Source organism: Humulus lupulus, chromosome 4 (genome assembly GCF_963169125.1).
Source record: "Humulus lupulus chromosome 4, drHumLupu1.1, whole genome shotgun sequence".
Taxonomy (NCBI): domain Eukaryota; kingdom Viridiplantae; phylum Streptophyta; class Magnoliopsida; order Rosales; family Cannabaceae; genus Humulus; species Humulus lupulus.
In genome coordinates, this window is record NC_084796.1 from 117,308,595 (window position 1) to 117,323,981 (window position 15,387).

Genomic DNA, 15,387 nt, shown 5'->3' on the forward strand with positions numbered 1-15,387 from the left:
AATGAACGTACTTAATGGATGAGATGCATCATAGGAAATTGCTAGTATGACACTATCAAGTTTCAAGTAAAGCGAAGAATGAAATACGTCAATGATAATATAATTGGACACTATCAAGATCAAAGGACACATAAGCTTTGCGACGCGATTGTTAATAAAGACATAGCTTAGGGAGTTTACTCCACGACATTATCTTGCAAGGTGATGTTGTTAACTAGATAGATACATGCAGTAGCAGAGGAGCACACAAAGTGGACACGCCACAACATTTAGTAGCAAACAACAAAAAAACCTCAATGGAGTAAATGGAGACTAAGGAGGCAGAGAGGTGAGTAAATCCATAATAACATAGTTCAACATAGAGGACAATGACAAGCAACAAACTGACTCAACAATGAGGATAAGTAATGAGTTGTGACATGAAAAAATAAGACAAAGGCTACTAGTACAGACTAAGGATTTCCAGGGACAAGAAGATAATTAGCATTCCTAAAGATGGATGCTAGAATTTTGTGGGACATGGTTAAGAAGACACAAACTTTAGACACCATGACCTAGGCTGACTTTGTACAAGTTTTCAGCAGAAAGTACTTCAATGCTACAGTACTAGCAACTAGAGTTAATGAGTTTGTGACACTGGCACAAGGTAGTCTTCCAGTCACAGAGTATGCCTAGAAGTTTGATAGATTGGCAAGGTTTGCACCTGCGATAGTCTCAACAAAGGTCATGAGTGTTCAAGGATTCATAAGGGGATTGAAGCCTATGATTGCCAGGGATGTGAAAATGACTAGTACAGAGCTAGTTAGCTATGTTGAGATTCTGGACAAAGCTTTAGACACTGAGTACATGAAAAGTTGTATATGGAAGGACAATGCTGCAAGGAGAGATGCCAATAAGAGTAAAGTCTTTCAAGAGAGTAACAAGAGGAGGCCTAATAGGGTCAAAATAGTGGCACTGGAAAAAGGTCCAAGGTCGTAGCTCCCAATGGAAATCACAGCAACTGCAATAGTCACTATAATGATCGGAACAATGGGAATCACCAAAGCAACAAAGTAGTGCACCTCAACTGTCCTAAATGCTCAAAACGACATATAGGAGAATGCCAAGCTGACACCAACAAATGTTTCAAGTGCAATCAGGCAGGACATCTGAGAAAGGATTGCCCACAATGGAAAGCAGGACAGAATAGTAACAACAATCTAGTGCCAACACGTGTTTTTGCCTTAACCCATAATGAAGCAGCCAACAGTAACATCATAGTCACAGGCCAGCTCCCTATATCTGGTATGATGTGTAAAGTCCTTATTGATTTTGGAGCGGCTCACTCTTATGTTTCCATGAATATGATTGATAAGTTGGGTATGCCTTGTAAACTGTCTGAGTATAGTTTTAGTACAATGTTACTGTCGGTAGACATGATGTTGTCAACTAGGTGGTTACTGTCAGCACCTATAACGATAGAGGGTAGGGAGTGCCCGACAGACCTTATAGAACTAAATATACCAGACTATGATGCCATACTTGGCATGGATTGGTTATCAAAACATGGAGCAACAATTTATTGTCGGAAGAAGATTGTGGATTTCAGACCAAAAGAAGGCGAACTCTTTTCTTTTAAAAGAGAATTAGCATGTTTTCGTACACCCATAATATCGACACTGGAAGCACGGAATATGATGCAGCATGGCTGTTCGATATTTCTAGCTAGTGTGGTGGATAAATCCAAGGAAACAGAGTAGAAACCAGAGAATGTGCATATTATTTGCGAGTTTCCGAAAGTGTTTCCTAAGGAATTACCAAGACTACCCCCGGACAAAGAAATCAAATTTGTGATCGAACATGCACCAAAAGCAACACCAATCTGTAAAGCACCCTATCTAATCGCACCGGCACAGTTGAAGGAGCTAAAAAAACCAGCTAAAGGAATAGTTGGACAAGGGGTTCATAAGACCTAGTCATTCGCCATGGGCAGCACCAGTCCTATTTGTGAAAAAAGACAGCAGCATGAGAATGTGCATCGATTACTGAGAACTCAATAAGATCACCATTAAGAACAAATATCCTTTACCTAGGATAGATGACCTTTCTGATCAACTGCAAGGGGCAGCAGTATTCTCAAAGATTGATCTACGATCCGGGTACCATCAGTTAAAAGTAAAGGAGGGAGACATTCCAAAGATGGCTTTCAGAACTAGCTACGGGCACTATGAGTTCCTAGTAATGTCTTTTGGACTCACTAATGCCCCAGCAACATTCATGGACATGATGAACAGGGTATTTAAGGACTATTTGGGCAAGTTTGTAGTAGTGTTCATAGACAATATCTTAACTACTCGAAGACCAAGGAGGAGCATGAGGAACATTTGAGGTTGACCATATAAAGACTACGAGAACATCAGATAGACGCTAAGTTCTCTAAGTGTGAGTTTTGGTTGGAACAAGTAACTTTCCTAGGGCATATAGTGTCCAAGAATGGGATAGCAGTGGATCCGTCAAAGATTGAGGCCATTAGAGACTGGCCCCAGTCGAAGAATGCCTCAGAGATTCGAAACTTCTTAGGATTAGTGGGTTATTATCGGAATTTTGTCGAGGGTTTTTCAAAGATCGCCACACCCTTGACCAACTTGACCCACAAGCATCAGAAGTTTTCATAGACCGAGAAATATGAAGAAAGCTTTTAGACCATGAAGGATAAGTTGATCTCTGCGCCTATCCTTTGTGTTCCCACAGAGGGCGGGAAATTTGTGGTGTATTGTGACTTATCGAAGAACGATTTAGGGTGTGTATTGATGCAGGATGGGAAGGTGGTAGCTTATGCTTCCAGACAACTCAAGGACTATGAACAATGGTATCCCACTCATGATCTTGAGTTGGCAGCAGTGGCGTTCGAAGTAAAGATATGGAGACATCACCTAATGGGGACAAGTACTAAATGTACACTGACCACAAAAGTTTGAAATACTTGTTCACTCAGAAAGAACTGAATATGAGGCAGCGAAGGTGGTTGGAATTAGTGAAAGACTACGATTGTGAAATTCTATACAACCAAGGCAAGGCCAATGTGGTTGCAGAGTAGGCGAGGATATGGGAATTTCTTAGCACTGAGCACAATATAGGAGCCTCTCCAGAAGGAGATTATAAATGCTGGCATCGAGTTCGTGATAGGAGGCCTAGCGAACCTCATGTTACAATCCTCCCTACTGGAACAAATTAGAGAATTACAGAAAGTGGATGAAGCCCTAATGAAGCAAGAGGCTTTGGTACTGGAGAATGGTAGCAGTGATTTCACGATGTCCAGCGATAGATTATTGCAATACAACGATAGGATTTGTGTACCTGATAATTATGAGATTAAAGAAAGTATTATGAAAGAGGCGCATACAACATCCTACTCCTTACACCCAGGGTCGACGAAGATGTACCAAGGCCTTAAGGCATTATACTCGTGGCCTAGAATGAAGAGGGATACTGCTAAGTTTGTTTCCAGATGCTTGACATGCCAGCAAGTCAAGGCAAAACACCAAAGGCCAACAGGATTACTTCAACCGCTTTACGTTCCGGAATGGAAATTGGAGGATATAGCAATGGATTTTGTGGTAGGATTACCCAGGACCACAAAATAGCATGATTCTGCTTGGGTAATAGTGGATAGGCTCACCAAGTCCGCCCATTTTCTACCAGTTAAGACTACCTACTCGGCGGACCAATATGCATAATTATCTGTGAGTGAAATAGTGAGACTTCATGGAGTTCCAAAGTCGATAATTTATGATCGAGGGTCAATTTCCACATCGAACTTTTAGAAGGGACTACAAAGAGCTATGGGACCAAGGTTAAAGTTTAGTACTACGTTCCATCCTTAGACCGATGGGCAGTCTGAGAGAACTATACAGATTCTAGAGGACATGCTGAGATGTTGTGCTTTGGACTTCTCAGAGTCAGGGAACCGATACCTACCCATGATGGAGTTCTCCTATAATAATAGTTATCAATCCACCATTGGGATGGCTCCCTATGAGATGCTTTATGGGTGCAAGTGTAGATCTCCGATACACTGGGATGAAGTTGGGGAGAAATAGATTTTTGGCCCCGAGGCGGTTAGGGAAGCCAGTGAGGCGATCGAGAAAATTTGCCAAAGGATGCTTATCGCGCAGAGTAGGCAAAAGAGCTACGCAGACCTTAAGAGAAGGGACATCAATGTTCAGTGGGGGAGTTTGTGTTCTTAAGAGTCTCGCCGATGGAAGGTGTTATGTGTTTTGGAAAGAAAGGGAAGTTGAGCCTGAGATATATATGTAATGCCCTGGATAGCCAAGACCGTTACACTGTGTGTTTATAAAGTGCCAGACTTGCTAATCAAGTCATTTAATTAAAACCGTGTTACTAAAACTGTAAAGGAACTAGGGTTTAAAATGGTTTGGTCTCAAAAGCCACATTTTCATTAAGAAACATTATTTGTTTACACGGGATCCCAAGAATATAAGTTTAAAGTTCGTTTGCAAAAGTTATAAGATTCAGATACAATAACCAGCCATACTAAGGCAAAACAAGCGGTTAGGTAATCCCTGTCCTGTTCCACTCCTCGACCATGATGATCGAACGGTTGGCTATGTACATTCCACCTCGGAGCTCTCCATCTCAGGCTTGGTCCAGCTTGCCTTTGCCTTTACCTGCACCACGTAGCACCCGTGAGCCAAGGCCCAGCAAGAAAACACAACAACAGAGCATAAGCAATCAACAGACGAATCCATATCTCACATTGCATCACAAGTTCTTAAACATGTAATCATTCAGCATGTCCAAGTATTCAACATACTAAGCATATCAATTCATATCAAATATCACTACACAAATGATAACCAGGGCTAGCACTCTCAGGCTGCTCCCTCCGTTATCCCACTGGCTCAGGCCCGTTAAAGCTGAGCTCAGTGAATATTCTCGGCAATCAATGGCCAAGCCGCGCCTTGTGCGCAAATACTATGTACGGCACTCTTAGGCCGCTTTACATGTCCCATGGCGTAATACCATCATTGACACGATACAATTCTCGGGAGCACTTAGTCGCAGCACAAACATATAATCGGGTGCAGTTTTCTTACCTTTCAATACACTAGCTTTGATCCCTTGACTCCTTGTGCACGATCCCCCTCAAGCCCTAGCGCTCACCTAAACACAATCATGGCCAAAGTCATTATCGAACCTCAATTCCAAAACCCAACCCCGGGGCCAATCCCGAGCCCCCAGGAAGTCCTAGTTCCACCAAACAAGGTGGTGGAATCAAACCCCAAACCCTAGGTCAAAAGCCCTTGCAAACAACCCCAAAATCCCCTTTAGAAGGCAGGGTAGCGCTACAGCGCTCTTGGGAGGGCGCTACAGCGCTACAAACAGAAGCCAAAATCCCTCAGCAAACTTGGCCTAGCGCTACAACGCCCAAAGGATAGCGCTGTAGCGCTAGTCACAGACAGACCAGCACCAACTTTTCTCTTCGCGATTTTCTCGAACCAACCTCAACCAAAACTCTTCCAACTCCTTCCCAAACCCAAAAAAAACCTTATGACCATACTCCACTCATCCCAAGCACCCCAAACACCTAGAGCTCAAGCACATGCATCCCGAAACTCAAAATTCACCATAGCCACTCCTAAGCTCTAAAACTCAGTAAAAACCATCTGAACAACAAAATTGGAGTTTAGAATTTATACCTTTGATAGGATTTCGACCACAAGCTGTCTCTAGACCTCCTTGGCTTGATTTTCCTTAACCTTTTCCCTGAATTTCCCCAAAGTTCCCCATCAAACTCAACTTACACACCATAATTCAGAAACCAAACCAGCAACTGAAGAGATTACAGAACCTTACCTCAAGTGATGGCCTAACCTTGCTAAACCCTTGTTAAATCCTCAATCTTAGCTCAGTAACCTTGTGGCTTAATTGAACTAGCTCTCCTCTGAGCTCTACTACAGAAATCCTTAAGAAACAGGTGAAGGGAACGTAAACCGATCTAGAGAACTCTCTTTGTTTTCCTTCCTTTCTTTTCCCTTTCTTTTCCTTCTTTTTCAGACTTCTACATTTCTCTACACTTCCCACTAACATAAAGCCTCAGCATATCTATTCCTTACATGCCAAATGACCCTAATGCCCTCCCCTTTATTTCTAATCCTTTAGTCTACTTAAGGGCATTTTAGTCATTTTACCCAATTCCCGCTAACTCCTCGAATGTCTCTAATGTTGCCCGCTTAATTCCTATTACCTATTTAATCACCAATAATATTCCTCAATGTCAAAATAGACTCCAGTATATTCGCTAAGTTCCCATTTATACCCCTAAGCTCACCCCGAGCCGGGTACACATCCCCGCCATGACTTTTCCGCTACTTTGCTCACTAGGATCATCTCGAGTCACAGATCTTAGATATATCCACATAATAATGTGGTCTCGACAATTATCACATATATCAATACAGCTATGCCCATAATGGCCAAAATTACGATTATGCCCTTCTAGCCTAATCAGGGCCTACATGCATACTAATACACATAGTCATGCACCTCAAATACTCAAATAATCATATAACATGCTTTAACTCATAATCATGCATCTTAATAATTAAAATCACACACAATTCTCATTATGCCCTTCAGGCATACTAATCAAGGCCCTTAAGCCTTATTAGCAAATTTGGGTCGTTACATATAGGTCCATTTGAGATTTTGGACAGAGTAGGGAAGGTTGCATACTGTTTAGCACTGCCCCCAGCACTATATGAAATGCATAATGTCTTTCACATCTCGATGTTGTGTAAGTACGTGTCAGACCCCTCTCATTTTTTGAGTTATGAGTCGTTACAGCTGAAGTAGGATCTGAGTTATGATGAACAATTAGAGTGTGTTATTACAAAGGGAATCAAGGAATTGAGATCCAAAAGGGTTCCATTAGTTAAGGTCTTGTGGAAGAATAGTACGGAATGAGAAGCAACATGGGAGATGGAGGAGGGAATGAGAGAAAGATACCCTGAGTTATTTGGTAAGAACAAATTTCGGGATGAAATTCCTTTTAAAGATGGTATACTGTAGTGCACCAATTTTTTTCATTATTTATTAATTTTTTGCTTTGTTTTATTTAATTGTTAAGTGTGAAGAATATTTTTTATTATATTGTTTGAATTGTTGTTTTATGTGAATTATGAATTAATTGATTTATTTGGAATAATTGTGTAACATGTTTGTTTTATTATTAGTGTTACATTTTATTAAGTGTGACAAAATTATATGATTAGAATATGTAACTTTATTTTATTTAATTGAGTGTGTGTGCCGAAATTGGTATGTTTGTGTGAATGTGTTTTAATTTATTTTTTTTAAAGAAGAATTAAAAAAAAGGAAAGGGTAGTATGTATCTAGACTTAATGTGAGTCTTGAAAATTTTTCCTTTTATTAAGAAAAGAAAAGAAAATAGAAAATAAAAGAAAATAGAAAATAAAAGAAAATAGAAAATAAAAGAAATATAAGTTGTCATCTTGTAGGAAAAGATGACAAGACTTATCTTTGATCTGGTTCACATTAGGATAAAGGTTTAGATGAGGTGTAAGGAGAGGAAATGGTGGGATTTAGCTTAATTTGTGGGATAGGTATTTAGCTTTTCACACTTGAGTCCTCTTCTTAGCATTTGGTCAGTAGAGGCTATAAATAGGAGAACATAGAAGCCTTGGGAACCTTTTTGTTGGCTGCCAAAATTAGGAGAAGAAGGAGAGTGAGAGAGAGAGCTCGTTGGAGAAAGAAAGAAGATAAAGGAGGAAGAAGAAGGGGATTTCGAGAGCCTAGGGTATGTAATCTAATGTTCATGCCTTCTTTTCATCTATTCTCTTCATCTTAAGTTCTAAGCAATAGATTTTCTCTTTGGGTTTTGAATTAACCTAGGTCATGAGGTGCCAAAGGAATGATCAATTCTTGTGTGTCTTTAACCACTATCAATGAGGTAATGGAGAATCCCAGCCTTTTGTTATTACCATGATGGTTTATTGTAAACCTTGTTTAGGGTTTTGGATATATTGGGAATTGTCTATGGTTTATTTCTATGCATTTAGATTGTTCCTCATGATTTTTATTTTATTTGACATTCATTGAAATATGCTAAGGATTCTTGTTGTGGGCCTTGGTAGGTTGTTTTCTTTCCTTTGAGCATGTATGTTTTGGCTAGGGTATGCCTTAGTAACCATGATCTTGTTGTATGCTCTTGTTATAAACTTAATGTATTATTTTCTCAAAGGGCACAAAAAGTTGGTGATATAATTTTGTAAATGGTGTTATGGATGTTTCGTCCTTGTGTGTATGCATTAAAATGGTTTGATTTATTTATTTCATGCTAATGGTAATATTAAAATACTTAAAATAGGTGTAGAAACATGTTAGGGTCCATGTGGATGTCAATGAGATTTTTGGTATTTTAATGTTTATGTCATATGGGTTTCGGTCTATAGGGAGATTATCAATGCATGTTGGTCATTTTCTTATTTTCTTTGATGTCACCTACACTCATTAGAAACATGCTAGGTTATTTGGTTAATTGAGAATTTATCTTAAGTCTTTTATAAATGTTAATTTTATGATACATGAAGGTTATAGTATGAGCTTTGAGAAGCATGATGTAAAGATGAATTCCATGATTATATATGCTTGCTGATTTTGTGTTTCGTTGGTGAAATAATGATTTGCATGCATAATTGATGTTCCAATTGATATATTGATTTTATGTAATTAAAAATGTACTTTAATTCACATTAAAACGATATTTTTACTCAAATTAACACCTACAGTTTTTTTTATATATTTTATGAAGAAAATATAATTTTTTATTCCAAGTTTATGATTTTTGAGGGTTTAACTTGTTGCTGGAAGGTTTTGGTAAAAATGAGAAATGTCTTTTAAATTAAAGAAATTTTGTGTATTTGTTGAAATGAATTAATAGCATAAACTACGTATACATTAAAATGATATTTTAATTGTAACCATAAATTTTCACATTTTAATAAGTATGGTTTTCTTTATTTTAATTAAGAAAATGTTGGGTTAAATTTACTTGTGACTTTTAAACAAAATAAATAGTTGCTAAAAGTTTAGATTAATAAATTAAAAATAATTATTTTGTTTAACGTATATGGGTTTACACTACATAAATTAATTCTTAATTAATACAAGCAAAACATTTTTTTTTACCACACTAAAAATTATATTTTCTCACACGAAATCTTCGATTTTTGTTAACTTAAAATAAAATGTTATTTTCTAAAAATAATATGATATTTATAAGTTCCTTTAGATAATTTTGAAGTTTTGTTATTTCTCTACGCTATTTAAAATGGAATTTTTTTTTTAAGAAAGTGGCTGAATAAATTATTTTTATGAAATAAAAATAATGCCTTAAGAGGTTTAATTAACTTAGGGTTTTAAAAGAAATAAATAATGGTGAGGAAATTATGTTGCTAAATCCTTTTTTGAAAAAGTTAGAAATAATCATGAAGAAATTATCGTTTTTAACGTCACTTTTTAACAACTCTCTCACGTATGCATGTCTCGTGCAAATGCACTTTTGCGTTAAAAAATATATGCCTATTATTCAACCATACGATTTTTACTTGAAAACCATGCATGGATGATAGGTAGAATTGGCATTATTCTTTTGTGATTTTATGTGAAAATGTGCATGTTTGGAAATTATGTGTAGTTTCCACCATGTGTGCATGGCCCATGCACACATGGGTATATGTGTTGGGCACAAGAAATCTCACGTGATTCTAAATAATACTATTTGATTATGATTATAGGCTCGTTTTAAAGTTTGTTCCATTTTTGCTTTGCTCGGACCTGAGGTAAGGAAGTTAGATAGAACTTTATTTATTTATGCTATGAAACGATAAAATAGGTTTGTTTGAGGATAAATGCTATGTATGATGATGTACCTTGTGATATGAAGTATGAAATGTTATTTTGAGATGATATGATGAATTTGATGAATCTTGTATTTCCTTTGTGTTGATGTGACTAGTTTGCATGTATATTGTATGTTGTATGAAAAGCAAATGGTTGTTAGCTTGTTGAACGCGACACAACAAAAGGGTTACTAAGGATATAAAGACGTAACCCAAGTTAGTAAGGTACGGCGTAATTCATAGGGAAGACTCGCTGAGGTAATTCAAGGACCAGAGCCTCCTGTTTACCTCACAGAGGAGGGCTTTCCAATTTTATGCTTTTACTTGTTACCTCAAGATGTGACATGGACAAGAGAGGGAGCCATGTTCACAAGGATGTGATGATGATATTTATGATTGTTATCCCTAAAAAATACGTGGATGACGTGGTGATTGAGAATGCGACATGTGACGTCACAAATCAGAAAAAAACGACAAAGTATTGAGAAAAGACCGATGGGAAAAAAAGATAAGTTCAGGAGTTATGGGGAAGTCGACCAAGCCTAAACCCCCTAGGGGTGGTTGTCCTAACCCCTATCCCTAGGGGTGATCAGCCTAAACAGGCCCAAGATGTTGGAAAAACTTATACAGGATCTTTCTTTATTTTCATGTATATCTAATATTAAACAAATTAATACGAGATAGCCTAAAACATGTTTCTAAAATTGAATTCAAAGAAAAACAAAAATTAGAATACTTACAGTATACGCAGCGGAATTAAAAAGTCCTTCCATCAGTTTCTCTAACTCTTGTATCCTTTCTGTCGCAGAGTATTATCAAGAAACTGAACCGATCTTCTATTTTCTTCACAATCTTCCAATGTATCCTTAGAACCACCTAAACTAGTGTGGGCAATTCTCAACACATGAGATAGATATGGAGAGAAGAAGAGAAAATAACAAAGTGGCTTAGAAAAGGACTTGTGTTTAGAGAGAATATAAAACTATCAGAAAATCTGACTTGTGACTTATCTGTCGTCTCTTAAATCTTCTCTCTAAGCACTCCTTTTATAGACTCAATTAGGCCATTTAATTTAATTAAAAAATCAATAAAATAACAGCCATTTTGAAGCCCTAGGTCGAAATTATCATGGGCTATAGGCCCGTGAAATTTCTCATTTGATTATAAGCCCATTGGACTTAAAATCAAGGCCTGTATTATTTTCTATTGATTTAATTAATTAAATAATTATTTAAATCCTTTATCAAATTAATTATTTATAATTTGAACCTTGATTTAAATTTATTTATTAATTTAGATACCAATTTATCTTAATTAATAAATCTGCCATAATTTCTCTTTTCTTCTCAAAATTACACAACTCTGCGAAACTATCCAAAATTGACCTGGTCAACTTTGATAATTCTAATTGATAATTAAATCAATTAATTGAGACTATCTAGATGATTTTATCCAAGGTACAATGGGGACCATGGACCTATGAAATCAAGCTCCAATAAGTTATCATAAATTTAACAAATAAATTTACTATCTTATTAATTCCATGTGACTCCACTATAGACTTGGAATTGCACTCTTGAATTCATAGAACGCTCTATAACAAATATAGATACGCTATTAATTATCCATTGTTACAACCATAATTTTCACTCAATCCTCTATAGACGGTCTACAATGAGATAGGACTAAAATACCGTTTTACCCCTCATTGTATTTTATCCTTAAATCATTTAGTTTCTTGTAAATTATATTTCAGTAAACTAATTTAATTACTGAAATGAGATCTCTATCATTTAACACCTTGAACCAAACTAAAAGGAAACCATAGTTTCACTTCTTCATCAGAAGCTATAGATGTTCATATCTATGATTAACACTCCCACTCAATTATACTACCGAGTTCCCAAGATGTAAGTATGGGCTAGTCCGTAGGGAAAGCTGGTAACGAACAAGTCAAACAACTCAAATAATACAATCAGTTAGAATACTAACCACTCAGAATTGAGATTGAATTGACCTATGGTCAACTATATGATATGACTAGAATAGATAATAACGGTATGTTTACTTATCTTATCAACTGCCAATATCGGTCCTGTCCGATGTAACAAATACATCTGATCTTATCTACTTTGCTAATGTTCTGGAAAGAACATAACACTGTAATGTGTAAGTAGATCATATCGTAGATTGGCAAGTCAGTGTAAATCCGGTGCACTGACTAATCTTAGGACTAACTTATTTTTGAACATATAATCATATTTATATTCCACTGTGATTACGTCACTATAAATAAGATTAACTATATGCTCGGGATTTAATAGAAGTTTATATTAAACAAATAATCATGAAAATAAAACATGTGAGCAAAGTGATTGACCAAGTCAAAAAATGATTTCTATTCTTTTATTGATAATAAAATGAGATTACAAAGAATTTGGGTTTTAATTAGGGCATAAAACCCCAACACAAGAGCCCTAGGGGTGGTTGGTCTGACCTCTACGCCAAGGGTGGTCGGCCCCAGTATGCCCAAGAAAGTGGTCGGCCTGACCCCTAACCCAGAGGTGGTCAGCCCCAGTATCCCCAAGGATCCCTAACACCCAGAAGGTCACAGGCCTAGCACCCAGAGGATCAACAGGTCCAGCACCCAGAATGTCACATGCCTAGAACCCAAGCTTGGGTCGTCGGGCCTAGCACCTAAGTCTCATATACCAACAGAGACTTAACATCTTCCTTGAGGTTTCTATTGTGCATTATCCACCACGATCTAGAGAAACAACGAGAAGACTCACGATCTCATAATCATGGGGAGGTGGACACATATCTCCACTCCTAATGATCGTGTACCAAACCACGATCTCCAATACTGCTGATCATGTAACAACCCTGGGTACTATAAATAAATGACCTAGGGCTTAATAAAGATTCGAATTCTAATTGTCTAGAGAGAGAGAGTACTTGTATTTCAGAGAATTCTTGTATTCTTGGAATCTGCACTGAAGAAACTCAGTTGACTCAGGTTTATCTGATCTTGAGTGCAGATCTATAATCACAACTCTAAGTGGATTAGGCTATTACCAACACATTGGGGCTGAACCACTATAAAAATCGTCTGTGTCGTTTATTTCTCTTGAAGGTTTTTGTCGTTTTTGACGTCTACACGTCGCTGGCCAAAAATGCGGTCAACAGAAGCTATATGTTGATGGAGCATCCAATGAGCACAACTCAGCCACAGGAATCATACTGATCACTCTGGAGAATCATTGAATCCATTGCTGTCTCATATTTGGATTCAACGCTTTAAACAACGAGGTTGAGTACGAGGTACTATTAGCAGGGTTACGCTTATCTCAGGATGTACATGCACAGTCCCTGGAGATATTCAGTGATTCCCAGCTAGTGGTATACCAGGTACTGGGGGAGTATCAAGCCAAGGGACTTAGGATGGGGCAGTACCTCAACAAGCTGAAGGACCTGTTGACACAGTTCAAGAAATACTCTATTATACAAGTCCCGAGATAGCATAATGCCAATGTTGATGCCTTAGCTAAGCTTGCCAGTGCCAAAGATGCGGACACTCTAAATGTCATTCCCGTCGAATATTTGGCGAAAAGAAGCATAGCTGAGCATGAGGCAAATGTATTATTTTCAAATTGTTTGTGTAACAGCCATTGTGCCTCAATGAATGAATGAATTTAATTTCTTAAGTTTCACTTAATTCTTTAAATTTCTTTCAACGAAGGACTTGTCCTTTAGACCTTTCAACCCCATCTCCTTGAGAGACCCATCAACCCATACGATCCAAAAGAGAGACAGGTCCTAGGACCTTGTCGCCATGTTATTGGATCATGTTTGATTCTGGTCCTTGAGGGACCTATCGACCCATAAGTTCCAAACCAGAGACTGGTTCGAGGACCTTGTCTCCAAATTAGGGATCATGCTCGATCTTGGTTCTTGAGGAGCCATCTACCCATACGATCCAAATGAGAGACAGGTCCTTGGACCTTGTTGCCAAAATATGGATCATGTTCGATCTTGGTTCTTGAGGACCTATCGACCCATAAGATCCAAATGAGAGACTTGTCCGAGGACCTTGTTGCCAAACTATTTGATCATGTTCAATCCTGGTTCTCGAGGAACCTATCGACCCACAACAAGAGAGACAGGTCCTAAGACCTTGTCGCCAAATTAATGGATCATGTTCGATATTGGCTCTTGAGAAGCCTATCGACCCATATGATCCAAACGAGAGACAGATCCTAGGACCTTGTCGCCAAATTATGGATCATGTTCGATCTTGGTTCTTGAGGAGCCTATCAACCCATACGATCCAAACAAGGGACTGGTCCGAGGACCTTGTCGCCAAACTATTTGATCATGTTTGATCCTGGTTCTTGAGGAACCTATCGACCCACACGATCAACAAGAGAGACAGGTCCTAGGACCTTGTCCTCAAATTAATGGATCATGTTCAATCTTGGCTCTTGAGGAGCCTATCGACCCATAAGATCCAAACGAGGGACAGGTCCTAAGACCTTGTTGCCAAATTATGGATCATGTTTGATCTTGGTTCTTGAGGAGCCTATCGACCCATACGATCCAAACGAGAGACTAGTCCGAGGACCTAGTCACCATTATTTGATCACGTTTGATCCTGGTTCTTGAGGAACCTATCGACCTATACGATCAAAAAACAAGAGACTGGTCTGAAGACCAGTCGCCATCATCGGACCATAATCAAATCTGGTCCTTAAGGGACCAATCGATAATTTGATCTAAGACTCATTATAGGCTTGATTAGCCCATCTAAACCCGGTTGGTCCAACATAGACACTTCTGTCTACAATCATTATAACGAGTACACGAGAGATTACGTAGATCATGATTGACACTTGCTACACAATATGCATCCGTGTATAGGTATCATTACTACTGAGTATGAAACCATCACCCGACTACCAATGAGGGACAAGCATTTGCTACTTTCATCATTGGGTGAAAAGGATAGTATTATGTGTCTAAATGCTCGAAGTAAGGCATGGTCAAGTAGCAAGTGACCAAGGCTTTAAAACCCATGATCACTTGGGGAGCATATAGTACATACCGATCGAGGTATACATGAGAAATGAGGGTGTGATCTTAAGTAGTAAGGAAGCTCAAGTTTGTCTAGGACATTTGTTCAACATATGTTCCGAAAGTGAAAAAAAAAACAAGAAAAGGCATTGGTAGGGAGATTCCTAGCCATGTCCCTTATGGGGTGGTCGGCCTATCACCCATGGGGTGGTCGACCTGACTGTTTTTTTCATGGTACTTGGTGAAGTATCGTACTACTCACATTACCATGGTTGTTAGCATGAAAAATGTAAAGGAGTAAGGTTAGTATGGCATGTGAAATATGTGTTTAGAGTATACTGATACCTGAACCAATGAGGGTTGTGAGTTGATATACTAAGTAAGCATTGGA

The 15,387-nt window shown here is 38.2% G+C and overlaps 1 protein-coding gene across 1 annotated transcript; it reads left to right on the top strand.

Annotated features, from left to right (window-relative positions):
• Window positions 1–726: 726 nt before the first annotated feature.
• LOC133832501 (uncharacterized) lies at window positions 727–1,739 on the top strand. Its single transcript, XM_062262837.1, has 2 exons — window positions 727–964; window positions 1,096–1,739. The coding sequence occupies exons 1-2, from the start codon at window positions 727–729 to the stop codon at window positions 1,737–1,739; spliced, it is 882 nt and encodes a 293-aa protein (XP_062118821.1).
• The last annotated feature ends 13,648 nt before the right edge of the window (window positions 1,740–15,387 follow it).

What these genes read in the sequence shown, in the direction of transcription:
- LOC133832501 (XM_062262837.1), top strand. Translation starts at nt 727, where the DNA reads ATGAGTGTTCAAGGATTCATAAGGGGATTGAAGCCTATGATTGCCAGG. An exon ending in AATAGTGGCACTGGAAAAAG is followed by an intron (nt 965 to 1,095) that starts GTCCAAGGTCGT and finishes AACGACATATAG; the next exon opens with GAGAATGCCAAGCTGACACC.